We start from the raw sequence: 18,950 nt of genomic DNA, 5'->3' as shown, positions 1-18,950 counted from the left end.
ACAGGGAATTCCTCCCACAACAACTGGAGTTCATACCTGTTTTCTGCTCGGGGGTGTCTCATTCTTATCTGACTGAATGTTTCTAATCAAACACGCCACATGTTTTTTTTTTTTATTGAATGCATCTGTGTGTGTGTGTGGGTGAAAGGGAAAACATACCAAGACAGTGTTTGGTTTGAAATACATCTGCCCTCAAGCCGCTGAGGAAAATCCCTTCAAAGATGAAATTAAAAAAAAATGTTTCGGTCACATGACCGTAATTTAGTTTGGATGCTTAAGCGCTTTACTTGATCTCAAATTTATTTGCATTTCAACCATCTCTTAATCTTTGAAGTCACTTCCTTGTATTGCACATTAAAAAAAAAAGGACTGACATAAAAAAACATAATTAGATCTGTATTATTCCTCATATAAAGTCCTAGTATTGTCCAGCAGTGACAAAGGACAAATGTTTCCTCTTACCACACCAGCAAAGAAAGAACAGACCAGATTAACTGCAAGATTCATGTGTCTCTCATTGTGACTATGAGTTTATTTATAGTTTATTTTCTGTGTGAATAAAACTCCATTCATGTTTATTCCACATATACACATTTTCTTTGTAGCTGAAATTTAGCTGCATTTCATTATTGACCTTTTGAATCCAGCATATAAATACAGTACAGTTTGATTCCAGCTGTTTATTCCATAATCCACGTGTCTTCAGACAAGCCTCCTCCAGACAAGGAGGAGCACACCCCACACTACTACTGCTGGTAAACATGACCACTCGAGGATATTTTAGATGTGTGCTGCTATTTCAGAGCGGCTGCTAAGCTACATATGACCTTGGCCTGAACCAAACACACACGACAGACATTCCCGACATTTCCACGGAACTCCCGGATTATAAAATAACATATAATCCATCAGAATTTACATGTTATTGGAAAGGGCTTGGGAGGCTGCGGGTAATCTTGACCTATGGCCCGCCAATCCTTTTAGCGTGTCCCTTGCATGCCGGTAATATGTTTTTAATATGTCTGACTGGAGGGATTCAGCTGATCTGTGGCTGCACCCAACTTCTGACACACATTTCTATAGAAGCAGCGTCCTGCCGACATTTAACACAAATATTTCCGCTCGTTTCAGCTGTTATGTCCTTGACGTTTTCTTTTGATTTGTGCAAAAATTGTCCAATGCTACAGTGTGTGTGTTTGCGTGCGTGTGCTTGTGTGTGTGTGCGTGTGAGAGATTTTTTTATTTACTACTGCCACTGCGTGTTATGATTAAGATACCTCAGACAGAAAAGCAGTCGGCTCAGCAATTAACAGGCAATAAATCTGTATAACTTAATGACGGTGACTCATTAGTGTTACCGTGTGTGTGTGTGTGTGTGTGTGTGTGTGTGTGTGTGTGTGTGTGTGTGTGGTAAATATTGCAGAAGTGTGCATCGGTGCTTTAACAAGTCTGGAAGTGGATTTGGCCTCAGTCCCAGTCTCTCCCTCTCTTTCTTCCTTCACCTCTCCCTGTTCCTTTTTCCTCTCTCTCCTCTGTTGTCTCCTCTGTCTGTTCCAACTGTAACTCGACCTTGCACAGTGATTTTTTTTTTTCTGTGTCTATTTTCTGTGTCTGTTTTCCACCTTGATTTGTTTTACGGCGACTGTTTGCTGCATTCCAGTCTGCAAGATACTTATTTTTCTTTACGTAAAAAAGAATACAAATGAAAACAACCACAATTAAACACACATTTACTGTTGAAACTGTTAAAATGTGTTCTGCGTTAGACTCGATTCTTTCAAGCTATTTGCTGAAGAAACATGAGCACAGACTTTTGTAAAGATTTTAAAGGACTGTTTTTTCTGTATGCATTATAAAAGTCTGGTGCCCATATGTCAGATGCCCTTAAATTTGATGATTCCTGCTGTCATCATTCCTCTTGTTCATGAAAATTTGCCTCCTGAATATAATTGTTGTCACATTTTCCTGTTCAGGGAGGGATTACTACAAATGTTTAATGGTGTGCATGCAAATTAAATTCCCCTCGTTTTGTTTCCACCAAATCCTTGAGCAAATATCAGACTCTTTTACAAATCACATTCACATGCATATTCATAAAATGCCTCTTTACACAGAGCTTTTATTATTCTACTCTATTCTATCACTCATCATTCACACACTGCCAGAGCAGCCGTCAGGAGAAATCTAGGGGTTCAGTGTCTTGGGGGCACGTGGAGGAGCTGGGGAATCGAACCCCCGACTGTCTCGTTAGACAACCAGCTCTACCTCCTCATGTACGGCTGCGGCTCAGACTCGGACTCGTCACATGGGACCAAGTAGCCTCACATAAAAGAGGACGACCATGTACCCACAGGGTTAACATGCACTGATTCATCAGTAGCAGAATATCTAGTGAAGTAAAGTGTAGCTAGTGAGGGCTGTTCCACTTTGTCATAATCATTACTCTCCAGTCTTAATGTTCCTCTGTCATTATAAACTCATTATGTTTGTGATAATAGCGGCCACGTTCATCAGTATAAGAGAGCATTTCATGATCGTTTGTTTGTTACAGAAATACCGTCATGTGTGGCAGCGTTTGAGCACCGCACACGTGCACATGCGCCGCTGCTACTTGTGTATTTGCGTGTGCATGGCGACACATGCCGGAGTGTGTACGTGTGTGTGTTTGTGTGTGGTCCTGCAACCTTTTACCAGCACAGAGAAGAGGCTCGGGGAAGGAGGAAGGATTTAAAAATGATTGTTTTAACAGCTACAAACCTCACTATATGTATATGGCTCCTAAGTGCCTTTAAAACAAGACACTCAGCAGCAGGACCTCCTATCGGCATGTGATCTGCGCTCCCATGACCTGTGGAGTTTCCTCCTTGTCCATTAGCTATTGTGTCCCCCCGTTCCCTCATTTACTTTATACCTCAGGCTGTGTTTGCTTTCCATATCCCGGCCCTGCCTTCCTGTATTTCCCATCTGTATCATCTCCCCTCTTTTGCTCTTTAGGCTGAGACCTCCGCTTTGTGTCCTCCGGCCTCAGGCAGGTCGGAGCGATAGCCATCTCTCCTGCCGTAGGTGATCCAGTCTCCTGAATGGGAGGTGGACAATGTCAACAGCCTTATCTCCACAGGCTGGACAAGGAAAGTTGTTGTTATTGTTTGTGGAAAGTGTGTCGGACACACACTCCGAATTCGCTCCTGACCCACTTTCCTCCTGCACGGCCCATTTTTCTTAAGGAACTCACAGGAGACAAATTCCTCGACGGCGTGCGCAGAAATATTGACAGAGACGTTCATACTGTTGGTTCAAGCCCATGTGAGCAGATGTGCATAATTTCTGCTCCCTGTGATGTTGCCGTTTCAGTCTTGTGATGACACATGAGAAGCACATGGATCCTAAAAATGTTGGAAATATGTATCATTTCTTCATCCTGCCGCGCTGCGTTTAAGTCCAGCCCGCAGATCAAACTCAAATGTCAGGCAGGAAAATCTAAATTGTTTCCATTTGTTTCTCCGTCCTCCACTGGAAAATAAGACGTGTTTCTGCTTTCAACAAAAATGACTTTACGTCTTTGTGGCTTCACTTTGCGTCTTTACTCGCGTTGTCTCCTTTCTGATCTCCAGAGACACCGGCTCTTTTCTCATCCTCATCATTTCCTCTCCTCCCTTCCCTTTCTTTGCTTTTGCAAGCCAACCTCTTACACCTGTCAATCACTTTGTCTCCCTGATGTATAATAGTCAAGGGTCAAGTTCACAATGTCACGTCTGAATGCAAAACATCAGCAACAGTTTTCTTAAAGCTTCCATGTTTAAAGCTCGGGCAGGTTTTCTCTGCGTTTATATTTTAACATTTTATTTACTACTTACTTTATTAGGCGTTAATGTTTCTTATAAAATAGAAGTTTTCAGTTTTCATGCAGTTGATATTTGGTTGCTGCAGGTGAAGTGCGTGGTCATTGGTAAACTCATAAACAGATGTTGTTATCTGAATCCTGCATGCGTTTTGAGGAAGTGAGCAACATATGGAATTACTATACATAGTACAATAATTGTGTGTGTGTGTGTGTGCGTGTGTGCGTGCGTGCGTGCGTGCGTGCGCGCGCGCGCATACTCTCAGGGTCTCACCAAAAACAGATAGTATGAGCGAGGAATTTAGGTCACGCTCACACGGTGCCATCTGTTCAAGGGTTTCGTTTAATCTGGGTGTTTTCCACTTTAAGCAGACTGGTGGTTCTCACTGCAGCAGGTAACAAGCTCCCCACAGCTTCCTCTCACGGGATGAACACATGCTTCTTGTGTTGTATCGAGAGGATTCTCCCTCCGGATTCCTCGTGTGAGTTTTCGATTGCAGCGCACCTCCAGATCTTAAGTGAGCTGTAGTTGAGGTGACACAATGGTGAGGGGGAGTTATGTCTGCGTGTGTGTTGCCAGCTCAAACAGCAAAGTCGAGAGAGCTGAGCAGCTTGGCCTGAATGACTGAGTGTTGCTGAAAATAGAAGACAGAGACCAGGGAGACAGTGGCAGGGATGAAGAGGAGGAGGAGGAAGAGTCAGGGAAGGATACTGGGTTGCTGAGCAGACATTAGAATAAGGGAGGAGAGGGGGATCATGTGATGTATTAAATCATTAATTAGTCTCAACTCCAAAATCCAGACTTTGCATGCACATGCAGCTATAGTGACTTTTTACAGTAATATTATCACAATGCAGGAGAATCTCAGTGACAGAAAACCTGGGAGAATACTGGAAAAGATATTTTTTTTATGTCAAAGCAGGGAACAAAATGTTTTAAATGTGATCCTCAACTACAAATGTCTAGAAAATATTATTATAAATACAAGAGTAGAGCGAGTAGGAGTGATGTGATGATGTTCAGATCTTGGGAACTGAAAATTATTGCAGGAGTCTTTGTGACGTCAGCTAAAAATCTGAGAAAAGGTTTCAAGCATCATTGAAGTGTGATACCGACGTCTCGTCCCTTGCCTCTTTGAAGAATGGTTAGTCGCCGAAGCACAATGAATCCTGGGATAGGTTGGGCTCTCGGGGATGGAAGGACGCATTTGTCGGCCACATTTGAAGGAGCCTGTGACATGAGACAGTGTAGTTGCGCTGTAGTGACACAGTGAGTCTTCAAATGCAGCCTCCGCGGGAGTCGGCTCTGAATTGTGACACAGCTGTCTGCTGGTGTGACACAATTCCCTCACCTCAGATGACCTGGCGTTGGAGACAGGAAGAAGGGGCAGAAACCTGACCTCCTCCTCTGGCTCCACCATCCCCTCTTCAGTCTCCCATAGAAAACAGTAGTCCTCTCCAAACCGGCCCTGTCCATTTTTGTAACCACTGTAAAAATGTAATCGCTCTTCCCCGTGGAGACGCCCGTGCTCCGCTGTGTATTTGTTCTTGAAAATCAGATCCCGAGTCCGTCCAGAACAAGTCCATTGTGCTGCTCTGATTGGCTGTTTGAGCCTTGGAATGTGTTGGGTTGGTGTTTTGATTGGCTGCTAATGGCGAGACAGTGATCCTGTGGTGTGTCTCTCTCTCTCTCTCTGCCCAGAGTAGAGGTTGACCTCAAGGACCAGCTCGACCTCCACATATCAACGCCTGTAACATCACAGAGGAGAAATAGATCAAAGCCACTGCACTGGAGGTTTAGAATGTTTTCAACAAAGTGTTTAATGTCTGACCTGTGACCTCTTTCCTCCACACTTGTTCTGTTTCTCAAACTCGATCCACTGTCTCCCCTTAAACACACACACACACACACACACACACACACACACACACACACACACACACACACACACACTGTATCTCTCACTGCCTGCAAATGCTAGTGCCATAGGCGGTAATTACAAACAGACAACATTTCTACTCTTGTCTGTATATGAAAGCTGCCATCTTGCGCCAATGATGTCATATGGAGCCAGATTCTGAGTTGATGCCCCCCCGATACATGCACTTGACCAATCGTGGGACAGTCTCAGGTGTCAATCATGATGTGTCACCCAGATTTTATAACATCAAATAACTAGTTAAAAACCAAACTTACTGGAAAGAGTGAATACTTGGACAAACATCAGTGTGATAAGAACTACCTAAAGTGACAGAAAACTTGTACTTATACTTTCTGTTTGGTCCATGTCCCATCCACTAACATGGAGGAGGAGGCAGGGCTTATTACCAATACTGCTGCCAGCCACCAGGGGGCAATTGAGATGATTTGGCGTTACTTTTAGGGAGCTGCATGTCATCCATTTTTATTTAATGTCTGTAGTTGGTAAAGGTTATTAAAAAACCTGTGATTGGTAGAATTTATTTGAGGATTTTTCCTGCACTCGACAATCCTGTGTAAGAGCGGTTTGTACTGAGTGCCATTCTAGTTAAAGGTTGTGTTGGGCTGCACAGTGTTGGTGTCACACATTACCCACAGACCTTTCCCTTAACAAACAGTTCTCTCATGAAAACAGAAACATAGAAAAGGACCAATCAGGGAGAGCGCTTGTTCCTCAGTGGTCGACTCAACTCAAGATTCTACATTTTTACTTTGCAGCTTAAAACGATGACGGAGCAAATGTTTTCTGGGCTCCTTGCAGTCGTGTATCGACTCTCCTCAATAAATCTCCCTGAGAACTCGATATCAGCAGTAAATGTAGGATTTCAGAGAAAATGTCAGTGGTTCCTAATCTTCTGATTATAACACAGTTGTGCTTTTAGTTAGCTGTGATAATGTTCATCCCTTAATCCTGTGGAGTACACATGACTGCATTTGCACAGAGAGTTCACTATATAGCATGTGTACTATATGCAAACTGGATGCACATGCATTCACTTACTTTTTGCTTCCATCGCTAATGCTCCAAGACGTAGCAGCATAACATTATTAGAAACATACTCTATATATATCAAACATGAATTCAAAGCTAAATCTTTATTAAATAGAAAAAGGCAGGAAATCTCTCTACTATTATGCAACAAGCGTTTTTAACAGAAGCACATCAATCGTTTACTAAAACTAACTTCATTAATACATTACACAGTCGTTTTATTCCACATTCCGTCATTGAACAAGGTTTCTTTCTCTTCTTCTGATCCCACTCTGGATGTCTGACGTTTCATTCGTCTTGTAGCCTCCCATCACCTCCTTCTTTCCTTGACTCAACTTTTCATTGTACATTCTTTTCCTCTCATTATGGCCGACTGCCAGTGCCAGCCATGGATCTCCTCCTTGTCTCTGCAGTGCGATGCAGGAATATACATACATCACTGGTTCCCTCCACAGCCACTCTGTTATTGGACACCAGGTCACTGCAGAGCAGGCAGGAGAAGTTGGGCCATGACCTCCAGACTCCATTACATTCTCCCTTCAGCATGTTTGCTGTATAATTTGATGGGGAGTCAGCCTGACTGCCGTTGTCACATTGTCTATGAAGAACAAATCTTGTTCATCCCCAATAGTTTAAATGGCTCCATCTATGACTGTCAGGTATACGCCAGCGAGTAGAAGTGTCATTCAGTGTCCAGATAACCTCGGCTGCATTCTGCTGACGGCTCGGGATGTCAAACGCGTCTCAACAGGCTGAAATGTCGAATCAGGTCTCTGCTCATGGATCCCTGCTGACCTGGAACTCAACACCACAAACAGGACATCCGACGGTGTCAGGCAGACGGCAGCTGAAGAGTGTCCTGGCTGGTCCGATCACTCGGCCTGGCATTCCCGGGATGACACCAGTTTATGCACTTTCACTTTAGGTAGTTAGGCAGACCGGTGCATATATCAAGCTGCACTCACATATTCAGACACAGGTTGTGATGGATACTGAAACCCACTAATACACTAATGGATTCTGAAGGATTTTGTTGTGTTTTTCTATTTCCTTTTGCAACCTAGACATGTTCAAATGATCACCGCATCCAGATCCTTAGATTTGAGGATTCGCTCATTGTAAATTGCAGAAATATTAGCTTGTGACATCAGATTTGTTAACCTGCAGTGGGTATTTTAAATATTTTAAATATTTATCAATTGAAAATATGGGCAAACAATAGGGAAAATACTCACAGTTATTAACCCGGTAGCTAGATAATGTCCAACATGTGTGTTGGTACATTGTGTACAGCTGCTGAGTGGAGATGTGAAGGAAAAGCTTTTCCTGGCAACACGACTCAGTTGCATGTTGTGAGTGTGTGGCATGACTGTGTGTGTTATTGGTGTGTGTGTGTCAGGGGATTGAAAGAGATCCTTGTCTGGGTGGGTGGGTGGGTTTGGGTCTTGGAGAAGATGTGTGTTTTGTGTGTACTTGCACAGATATCTTAGTGAGGACCGTTTTTAGACTAGAACTTGCGGAGTGGGGACAGTTTGACCAGTCATCACTTTCAATGAGCGGTTTAAGGGTTAGAAATATAGGTTAAGGTTAGGATTAGGCATTTAGTTGTGATGGTTAGGGTAAGGGACTATGGAATGTGGGTTAGGGTTAGGTGTGTGTATGTGTGTGTGTGGTCCAGGTATTACTCATGTTGCTGTTGTTCTGAATCTGTTCACTCAGTCACATCATCTTTTCTTCCTTATTGGGGCAAAAGTCCCCATAGAGTAAAACATTACATATTAAGGTGAAGACATGTTATAGGGTTTAAGTTGAGGTTAAAGTTAAGATGAGCTTTGGTTCGGGGGAGGGGGAGGGGGAGGCAAGATTACAGTAAGTGCAGAAAATCAATGTAAATCAATCAATGTAATGTTCTCTGAGGTCACTGTGTGTGTGTTCCTGTACTTATATATCTTTGAGGACCATTTTATGCATATAGACCCGACAGAGTGAGGACATTTTTTTAAAGTGAGGACATTTCTGACCAGTCCTCACATTTTCAATGGGCTGTTTGGGGGTTAAGACTTGGTTTTAGGGTTAGAATTAGGTTTAGGTTAGGGTGAGGATTAGGCATTTAGTTTGGATGGTCAGGGTAAGGGGTTGGGAATGTATGAAAGGGAGTGTCCTCACTAAGATAGGAGTACAAACGTGTGTGTGTATGTGTGAGAGAGAGAGAGAGTGTGTATGTTTGTGTGTGAGAGAGAGAGAGAGAGAGAGAGTGTGTGTGTGTGTGTGTGTATGTTTGTGTGAGAGAGAGAGTCTTGCACATGGGGAGTGGGGGGGGAACCGCCTCCCACATCTGGCTCTCCTCGTCAGAGCTCCAGCTTCACATGCAGAAGTTGTGATGAAACATTTCTGCGCCTCCGCTCCACAGACAGGAGCCAGGACACGAATGCACCGACTCGCTCGGTAGCATTTTTCTGTAGTTTGCCCCAGAACAGGAGCTCCTCATCAGCTGCTGCTGCTGCTGCTGCAGGGAGGTGACGCAGCGCGCACGGAGCTCATTACCAGGTGGAGCGGTGACGAACCATTGCGGCAGCCCGGACGCAGCAGCCCCGGCGGAGGGAGCGCGCGGTGTCCCCTGTCCCCGGTCGGTTTTGGAATTAAGTCATCGAGGAGGAACATAATTGGTGCGTTGACGGACGGACCTCTGGTTTGAGTTAGTCCGGGATTATGCGTCCGGTCGCACCGCAATGACAAGCCAGCGGAGGTCTGCCAAGCTACAGCTGCGGCGGTCGATCAGCGAGCAGCTGCGGGACTCCACGTCCCGGGCTTGGGATCTGCTGTGGAGGAATGTCCGGGAGCGGCGGCTGGCAGGTCAGAGAGCCCGGAGCTAGGCACTGAAAGTTGTTTAATGTGCGGGGAGATTCTCATTCACACTGACACCGGTCTGTCACATGTTATTATCACTGGCACAGCAGCACAGTGAACCGTGATAAGGTCTGAAAATAAAACAGAAACGTGTCTTGACTACAGGGATATTTATATTTTGCGCATGGTCACTGTTTTCTTATTGATCCCATGTTTTGATTTACCACTTCAACGATTATACAGTTTACATTCTAGCAACTTTGCTGAATGATAATAGAAGCATATAAAGACATGTAGCCTCTGTGTTGGGTTGTTCTTGCAGAGCCATGCGCACGCAGCGCGCTCCCCGATATTTTGGGAAGGTCATTGTCAAATTTAGTGTCCAAAAAGGCGCAGGCATGTTCAGCCAGTGCCGGAGTCGAGTCAGGACGTCAGCTGCCAGACTGCGTGTGTTTGCATTTTCCACGGTTTAAATTTATTGCTTTGTCCAGAAGCACGCAGTTTGGATTATGGATTTATTATCTGCATGTAGTGGAATGGTCCTGCATGTACGCGCCAATGCGCCAAGTTTGCAGGGTCAGGCAGTTTGCTCCGTGGACTGGGTGCGCAGAGTTGGAGACGTCTGTTCGTTCTCTCTCTCTCTCTCTCTCTCTCTCTCTCTCTCTCTCAGCCTTGCGTCACAGAGGGAGGAGAGGAGGGAGAGAGAGAGAGAGAGATGCAGTGAGGTGCAGCTGTCTCCTCGCTTTAATAGAATCACTCTCACACTCCACTTATATAAATTAAGAGACTAACATTCCCAAACCACAGATCCATGCAGGAAACAGTCACACGGGTGAGCAAAGTGCAACCTGGACTCTGTTTCAGATCATTTTTCAGGATTGCGTGACGCATGTGTGTCCCACTAACTTATGAATCTGATGCTTTGCACGCAAATAGCAGAGGAACTTGTCGGTCAAATGGAGCATCGGGGAGCACCTGCTGCCCCAGTAATCCTCTTCACCCCTTCATCCTCCTCCAGCCACATCCCCAAACCCCCCCACCAACCCTCACCCCACTGCTGAACCCATCAGCTCAGAAGGCACACGGTTCACATCTGTCTGGATCAGAGGGGGGGTCCTTAAAATGTGCACATCTGGCCTTAGACCCTTTTGCTTTCATTTTGCTTTTAGTTTTTCCACTCTATGAATTATTCAAAGCAATGGAATATCACATCGAGAGGTTCATGCGTGAGAGTCAAATGTATTTCATTTCAAACTGTCTGATTTACGTGTTAACGTGTCACTTCTGTTTTTTGGACAACTGGAATGTGATATTTACAAAACAAAAGCTCTCAGTGAGTTAAAGTTTGAACGAGGAAAGAATTTGAGATCACATAGGTCATAGAAATATAGTCCAAATATCACCGATTGGAAATCTGGGGGAAAAAAGAAAGACAGAAGTGAAATAGATGTCACATGTAACAGTGCACATCAACAAAATAACAATACCTACAACATTCAGATAAACAAATGAACTGATCAGTGCTGAAACTGACTCAGTAGTAAAATGTATTTAATTGCTAACATGGTTCCATTCAATTCTGTGTGTGTTCGTGTGCAAGTGAGAAGAACGAGATTTCACAATTGCACCTGGATTTAGTCGCAATCCCAGAGGATTTTCAGGTTAGCGGGGGGGAGGGGAGCGGTGTGTGTGTGGGATATCCCCTCATGCGTGGGATTTGTGGGTCTTGGTTGCTTTAGCGTTTACCTTAAATCACCTCTTCCCAACATATCGTTGTTCTCATTATATAGTTGTCAGTTTGTGTGTTTCGCTGCATTACTGAAGTTATCGTCTGGCTGTGAGTAAAACCTGTTTATGACAGTTGGTTATGTTCAGAGCTCGATGTCTGGAGGCACTGAATGAATCTAAGGACAAATTCAGAAGAGCTCTTGTGCTTTCAGAGATAATCCCCAGGTGGTATCAAGCTTTCAAACATTTCAAAAAGGTAAAGCCTCTCATGTTTCTCCCAGAGAAATTCTTTTTATTTCTTTTCATGCAGGTTCAGAACAAACTAGATGCTGCTGCATGTCTTTGATATCAGATGAAAGCGACTCAATTCGAGCTCTCGACTTTACTCTGGCTCCCCCTACAGGCGGGATGTGTCACTTGCTGTCGTGAATACGAGTCGCGGTGTGAGCCTGATGTCTGAGCGAGATGTTTATCAAATCACATCGAATTGTTTGGCTTATTTGCTTTACCACTGTGGAAATGGGTTTACCTGGCGTCTGACAATAGACAAGCGAGTCTTCTTCGTCTTCTTCGTTTTCTTCGACAACGTCTTCTTCAGTTTCTTTCTCTGCCCTGACGTCCGCACTGAGAATGGCGAGCTCGTCTCTAATAGCTGCTTGCTCCGGCTCTGGTTGTTGGTTTGTGACGAATGCCGTCATAACGTTTCAGGACGGTACACCAGAGTTACAAGGTGCAACAGACATGCCATCTCCCCATTTTTAGTTTGTATACCCTCACAATTAATTTGAAGCGGTTTTATGACGTAGAAAATACCTAGTTTGCTTTAAGAAAATCATTTTGATAATTCAGTTTTATGATTAATGTCAAATTTAGTCTTTCCCAAGTCTAGCCTGAGATACTCGGCTATAGAGTAAAGGTTAAAGGTCACTGGGCTTTGACAGTCAGGACCCTGGGGATTGAAAATACGCAGAGTTCGGAATAATGAAATCTGCAACTCTACTCTACTACTGCTCATATTTTCATGGTTGGTTTCAATAATCGAAATCTGCTGTATTGGGAATAAACTTGTATCTGTTCAGTTCTCCAGTCTATACTCGTCAGTTTTCCTGTTTAGTTCCAGTCTCGTCCCACTGTAACTGAGACTGAGTTATTATTACTGAGTGCTCACCACAGCCCAGTGCGTTTACACACATCTATTCAGCTCACTATCACTTTACTGTGCTCTGCATGCTTGGTCATATTTCCCCTGAGCGCCGCGCAGCGTTTTTACATAATTTTTTTAATTTTATTATTTATTTAGTCAGTCTATCTAGGCTGATTTCTTTTTTTTCTGAGCTTGCCTCAAGAGGGCAGTCTAATCAAATCAAATCAAACGACAGATTTAATACGTCCGACCGTCTCTGAGTGGGTTTGACTGAGCACGACTGTGGCGGAGGCTCATTTCAGCTGGTTCCCTCACACCTCTCTGACACTGTACCACCAGCAGACTGAAACGCCTCTGGGTAATCCCTCCACTGTGAGATCAGGTGTGTGTGTGGGAGACTGCTGACCTAAAACTGACTTTGCTTTGACCTACTTTTCACGTGAGCCCCCACATCCCCTTCTTATACCTCCTAACCCTTCCACTCCCCTTAAAATGAATTAAAAATCACCCCCCTATATCCTCTCGTCCTGGCGGATCACTATTCTGCCGAACTGGGTCAAAGTATGAACCTGCCTCCTCCTCCTCCTCCTCCTCCTCCTCCTCCTCTCGCTGCATTCCATACGTTTATCTGCTAACTCGGTGACTGTATGGCAGCATTCAGTCACACATTTCAGACATTAGCGTTTCTTACTGCAGCTGCTATACGGCAGATTTTACATGTGGTTGGTGTCTGAGGCCCGAGCACGGAGCGAGAGCGAGCGGCGCACACAGAATATGGTTATGATAAATGTCATGTGGTTTGATGGTGTGGATTTAGAGAACATTTCTCAATAGCATTACAGTCCCACTCAGCATTAGCAACAGTAGCGTTGGTCCTACACACATTCCTCTGCACGGTCTCACACCCACACATTCTCCATTGTTCTGCCCTTTCCCTTTTCACATTAGGCTGCTGGGATAGTGGTTCTCTCCACTGACCATACACGCACGCGCGCACGCGCACACACGCTCACATGCACACATGCACAAACACACGCACACATGCACAAACACACATGCACGCTCATAGGACCTCGGCTTGTACCATAATTGTTTCCTTGGCAGAGGCAGAGTGTCAGGAAGCACTGTTCCCTAAACATTTCTCTAATTGGATGTTTATCATCATGTGACCAAAACTTTGTGGAAACAAGAGTTTGGGAGTCTCCCTCCAATCTCAGCTGAGGAGTCTGAGCATGTACTTGTGTGTGTGTGTGTGTGTGTGTGTCTGTGTGTGTGAGAGAAGAACAAGGTGGGTCATCTGAATCAGCTGGTGTGATGAAGCCCGTGTGTTTGTTCTTGACTCGGATGAGCTGCAGGGAGGAGGCAGGCGGGCGGGTGGGGAGTTGACTTCCAGTGAGGGCATGTCGGAGGCAGGAATTCACAAGGAGTGTTCGCACAAAAACTCATCAGGGCGAGCGGGAGGAAGGCTTGTAGCTCAGCGAGGATTATATTGTCGTGTTCCGGAGGCTGTGGACAGCAGTATGGACGATGTGGACGCTGCAGTAGATGTGGACAGTGCGGCTGCTCACTGTGGAGCTGCAGACCAGGCGAGTGCTGCAGGGGATGAAGGGGCAGAAAATTCCAATCTGGACAGTGAGGACGGTGCAAACGCAGCAGCAACTCCGAAGGATGAAAACGTCATCGGTGCTGTGGATACTGGAGAAATGAAACGCCCTACGAGTGCAACCATCGCTGACAGTGGGGGGGGCTCTGTGCAGAGTGCTGACACTGGTGCTGCAAACTGCAGGAGAATGGAAAGTGGAGACAGTGTGGATCAAAGTGCCAAGGACAGTAAGAGTAATGACTGCGAGGGTGACGACGACAGCACCAATGAGAGAACTTGTCTGGAGGCCATGACACCTGTCTGTCAGGACTACTACCTGAGGCTGGGCGACACCCCCCGCCGGCGCTCTGCCCTGCGCCTCTCACGCATCATCGCGCGTCAGCAGCTGCTTCGGAAGCTGGAACAAGGTAGAGACGGAGAAATGGAGAAAGTTATAGCCTGAATTTGACTTGATTAGAATAGAAGTAGGAATTTATCAATCCACTGATGTATTTTATTTTACATGAAGCTTGAATTTGTTCTCCAGATGTGCTGAGATGGAACATGAATGGACTTGACATTGTGGCTTTTGAGCTTCTCATGAATTCCCCTGTCATTTTCTTTTCTTGCCTGGATGTGTGAACTCATCTAGTAGTGGCGGTCTTCCCCAAAATTATATTACAACCTTTTTTTAACATAACTTTCTTCTTTTTAATACAACTTTCTCTCTAACATTTGAAATGTTTGACTCATTTAAAACACAGTGTTGCATTAAGGACACTGACAGATGTGCAGCCGTCTCTTAAACCCTTCGTTGTCCACCTTAAAATAAGACTCCCTCAGTGGCCTCTTTCCATCAGTTACTGCTTTTATAATATATCACATCTTTTGATTCATTACCAGTTATGTGATGTTTTCTTTGGTTGAACAGATTTTTTGTTTGACTTCCAGAATTGCAGCCCAACAAAGTTCACAGAAGGTTTTGCTTTGAGAAATATCTGCCCATGCGTCGTCGGACCACTCTAGTCGAGCTCTGTTTTAGCACCAGCTTCTCATCTGCCATGCTGTTAGCTCACATCAAAATACATCATGCATGAAATAGACCCTATAGTAGAGACATGTGATATCATTAAACCAGACGGCACAGCCACAGATTCTTCTGAAGATTCTGCTGGTTTGTGAACGTAGCTTGGATCCATGTTATTTAGGTAAATGTCAAGATCTCCCTTATTCGCTTGAGAAATAGATGATGGATCGTCTCGCGTGTCCATTCAGAGCTAGAGAAGAAATATTTGTGCATATTTGATATCATATCTGATAAGGAAATTGTGTCGGTTTTAAAATATATGACGGATGTTTTTTCATTCAAGTTTTTCTCATTGAGGACTTTTCAGTATTTGACCTCTCCCACAGACGTTTTCACAACACCAGGAATGACTTTGAGAAGCAGAATATCAATCTTCTGTTTCATCATGGTATGCTTTTTTGGCAAGAGCCCACTCACTAAAGCTTTGCCAGTGCTCCCACTTCCTTCTGGTTTTACTCAGTTGGACATATGGAGCCATTTCTCCTCCAAAAAATATATATCTTTCATAAATCTCATAGAAGTCATAACAAGTCTTGAAGTCACTGTAGTGTTATTGTTTTTGTCTGTGTCTCCCCTACCAAACTCGTCAGGCTTTGTATCCCGTGGTTAACTTCCCTCAACTTCCTGTCACGTGCGCCGTGTTTCCCGGGGAGTAAACAGAACATCCCGGTGTTCATGAAATTGTCGCAGCCGAGGCTTTGGCCGGTTCCACTGGATGCTGAATACAATGTAGAGGATGAGATAGTTTCCTCTATCAGCTGCTATATTCTGCGTTTCTGTAGCGTGTTTGTGCGTTTTTTTCTGTTCTACAATTTTCTTAAGACGAGAAGAAACATGCAAAGTCTTGCGTTAGATGTTTTTTTTACCCCTCCTGCTCACAAATTTGAGAGCGAGTGACATGACGGTTATTGCAGGTGAGGAATGTAGATGGAGGAGCAAGTTTATGCCTGTGCTGGGTTTGGATGATACTTCATTCATTTATCTTTCACTCAATTTTCTCCTCTGATTCTGCATCTCTCTCTCTCTCTCTCTCTCTCTCTCTCTCTCTCTCTCTCTCTCTCAGACTTAAATAAAAAAAGAACTCAGTGACCTAACATCTGATCCCACTCAAAAGCAAGAGATTTTGATTCATATCTGTAATGCATGGCCTCTCTCACCATTTAGATTTATATATGCACATGGTCCACATGTAGATGGGTGATGATTTAAAGCAGCTATCGTCATTGTATTGATCATCACGATGGAAAGAATTGTGTATCTAACACTGATGGAAGTGTAACCCTGAAATTTGGCTCAGGAGTTGGTGGAGACCAAGACCAGAGCTAAAAAGAAAGTGAATGTTGGGCTTGTGTTCAGCAGGCGTCCACCAGGACGACTCAAAATGAATGCAGACGTTGCTCTGTGTCTTCCTGGTTGAGGATGAAGACAAAAAGCCACTAACAAGTTCACAATATCAGCTTAGAAAGGTGACAATATGAAAGTGTTGTGATCATAACTTAAGGTCTGTTTGAGGGTTTCATGTTTCCAAAACTTCCCTGTTTGAAACTTACTTAATGCTGGTTCAGGAACTTCCTGTGTGAAACTGATCTGTCAAGGACGCTGACGTTTTTTCCACAGAATAGGCGTGTTTAAAAACTTTTCACTGCAAACATGTTGTTTTGCTTGTGGTTTGAGGCCCGAGAGATTTCATGACCATTGGTCTGATGACTAAGTCCAGGTGTTTGTTTTTTTTCCATCTTCTCCTCATCAGGCTGTATTTTCTCATGTATAAAGATGAGAAAGGCGATTGTTGAGCTTTCGATACGTCAGCAGACTCATTAGCTTAATCTCCCTCGGGCCTACTGTGGAAACAAATCATCAAGTTCTTAGGAAATGACATTTCCTGGAACTTTTGGTGGAAATTAACCTGTAGGTGCTGGATCCTCAGCCAATGGCAAGTAGCTCTAAATAGAAAGCTAAGAGAGTGTTCAGTACACAGTCTGAGTAAACTGAGTATAAATAGTCAGCATATATACTAATATAGATATTTGCGTGTGTTGTCAATAATTTACTGCTCTCCCATGATGCAGTGCTCAAAGGAAACAGAGGAGCTGCTTTCAGCTGCAAAGAATTAAAAGTATTGGCTGTTTTCACAGAAGACATTTTGACTTGTCTGAGCAGGAAATTCACATATGATATAAATGTACTTAACAATTTCCCAGGATGCTGTGCCAGGGAGCAGACATGCACAGCTGTCAGGACCCTGGAACTTCCTCTCTTAAATAGGATTCAGTCATATAAGTGATTATTTCCTGCTATGGCAGACCAAAATGTACACAAAGTGAAAAATAACTATGGAAAAAACACTTCAATGTCTATTTTTAAATTTCAATTTTAGTTAAAGCAAAAAACCCAACGTCATAGTTTGATTTACATGCATCTGAATAAAGCATTTGATCATTTCCTGGCGGTTTACACTATATACAGTTCGTATCAGGATACACTAATGTCACAGATGTGGTTTCACCCATAAAGATGGATAACATGTCTCCACTTCCTCCCACTGGTTCAAAAATGAAGCCAAAACGCTACAGATACGAGCTCTGCCATCTCCATGTCCCATCTGCCAAAATTTGAGGCAGGATTTATGGCCTATACCACAATCAGCCACTAGGGGGGCTGTCCAGATGTTTTGGCAGCATCAGTGCCTCTGGCTATAGATTCTTCAATTCTCTTGAACTTCAGAGGAATAAAACGCAATTTATCCAGAAGTTATTACCCGTATTTGGCCCTCAAGTTTTCAGTTGAGGGGAAATCTGGTGCGAAGGCCTCAGTGTAATCTATGATTCACCTCACTAACCATTCAGCCACCTCCCTCCTTATTCCTTCAATTTGTCACCTGTCTGTGTTTTCTTTTAGAGGAAACTCTCATTGAATGTATCTATCACTCACCACCATGCCCACAATTGCTACTGGCAAACCACAAGTACTCCACTGGCTGCTACTCCAAGCCGAGCACTTAACGTTTCAGCCAATTTACAATAAATGGTCAAATCCCTCAAATTGAAAAGACGTAGCCCATACAAAAGAATCCCCTTCCGCTCCTTCCTGTAACCACAGCCTGGAGCCATGTGATAATTGGACTGTAATGTAAATGCATTGCTGCCAGATGTTACTTTAACACCCTCTGCTGGAGAAAAAGGAAAAATCACCAATTCCATCACATTCAGTCGTGTCTCTTACAATCTCATCATATCCCACTTTATTATTGCAGTGGGTTAAATCTCACCATAACCCCAGAGCCGTGAATAATTATGGTCAACTACCAACTCACAGCGCTCCTGCCAGGACCTGTCAAAATATATTATAGGCTCCATATGAGCCGGCACTGATTTCATGCCAGTGGACTCTTGCTTTAACTCACATTCCTCAGGGCAAGACATCACCACAGATGAACCATACGGGACAGGACCGACATATTCCTCTTTAACCTCCTCCCCCTCCCATCCCATCCCATCACTTCTCCTCCAACTACTTTTTTTTCTTCTGTGTGACCTTTAAACATGAAGGACTAAGTGCTTTAGCTTATGTGGGAATATGGCTGCTTTCCAGACATCCTGTGTGTGTGTGTGTGTGTGTGTGTGTGTGTGTGTGTGTGTGTGTGTGTGTGTGTGTGTGTGTGTGTGTGTGTGTGTGTGTGTGTGTGTGTGTGTGTGTGTGTGTGTGTGTAGAAGGACTATTACTCACTTCATGCCTCTTTACACACTTGAAGT

At 44.1% G+C, this 18,950-nt stretch overlaps 1 protein-coding gene across 3 annotated transcripts in view; it reads left to right on the top strand.

Moving 5' to 3' along the window:
* LOC118122058 (stAR-related lipid transfer protein 13) overlaps window positions 1–18,950 on the top strand; it is a 50,070-nt gene that overhangs the window by 15,419 nt on the left and 15,701 nt on the right. The window contains exon 1 of one of the 3 annotated variants that reach the window (XM_035178481.2): window positions 9,110–9,663. The exons of 1 other annotated variant lie outside the window; for it this stretch is intronic. In XM_035178481.2, the coding sequence (XP_035034372.2) occupies window positions 9,540–9,663 (124 nt within the window). In that variant the 5' untranslated portion in view covers window positions 9,110–9,539. Of the gene's footprint in view, window positions 1–9,109; window positions 9,664–13,132; window positions 14,540–18,950 lie in introns of those variants that run through there. One more of the 3 variants, XM_035178479.2, reaches the window with a different exon arrangement.

This window comes from Hippoglossus stenolepis, chromosome 15 (assembly GCF_022539355.2).
Source record: "Hippoglossus stenolepis isolate QCI-W04-F060 chromosome 15, HSTE1.2, whole genome shotgun sequence".
In the NCBI taxonomy this organism is placed as follows: Eukaryota; Metazoa; Chordata; class Actinopteri; order Pleuronectiformes; family Pleuronectidae; genus Hippoglossus; species Hippoglossus stenolepis.
This window is presented reverse-complemented; position numbering and strand designations above follow the sequence as displayed.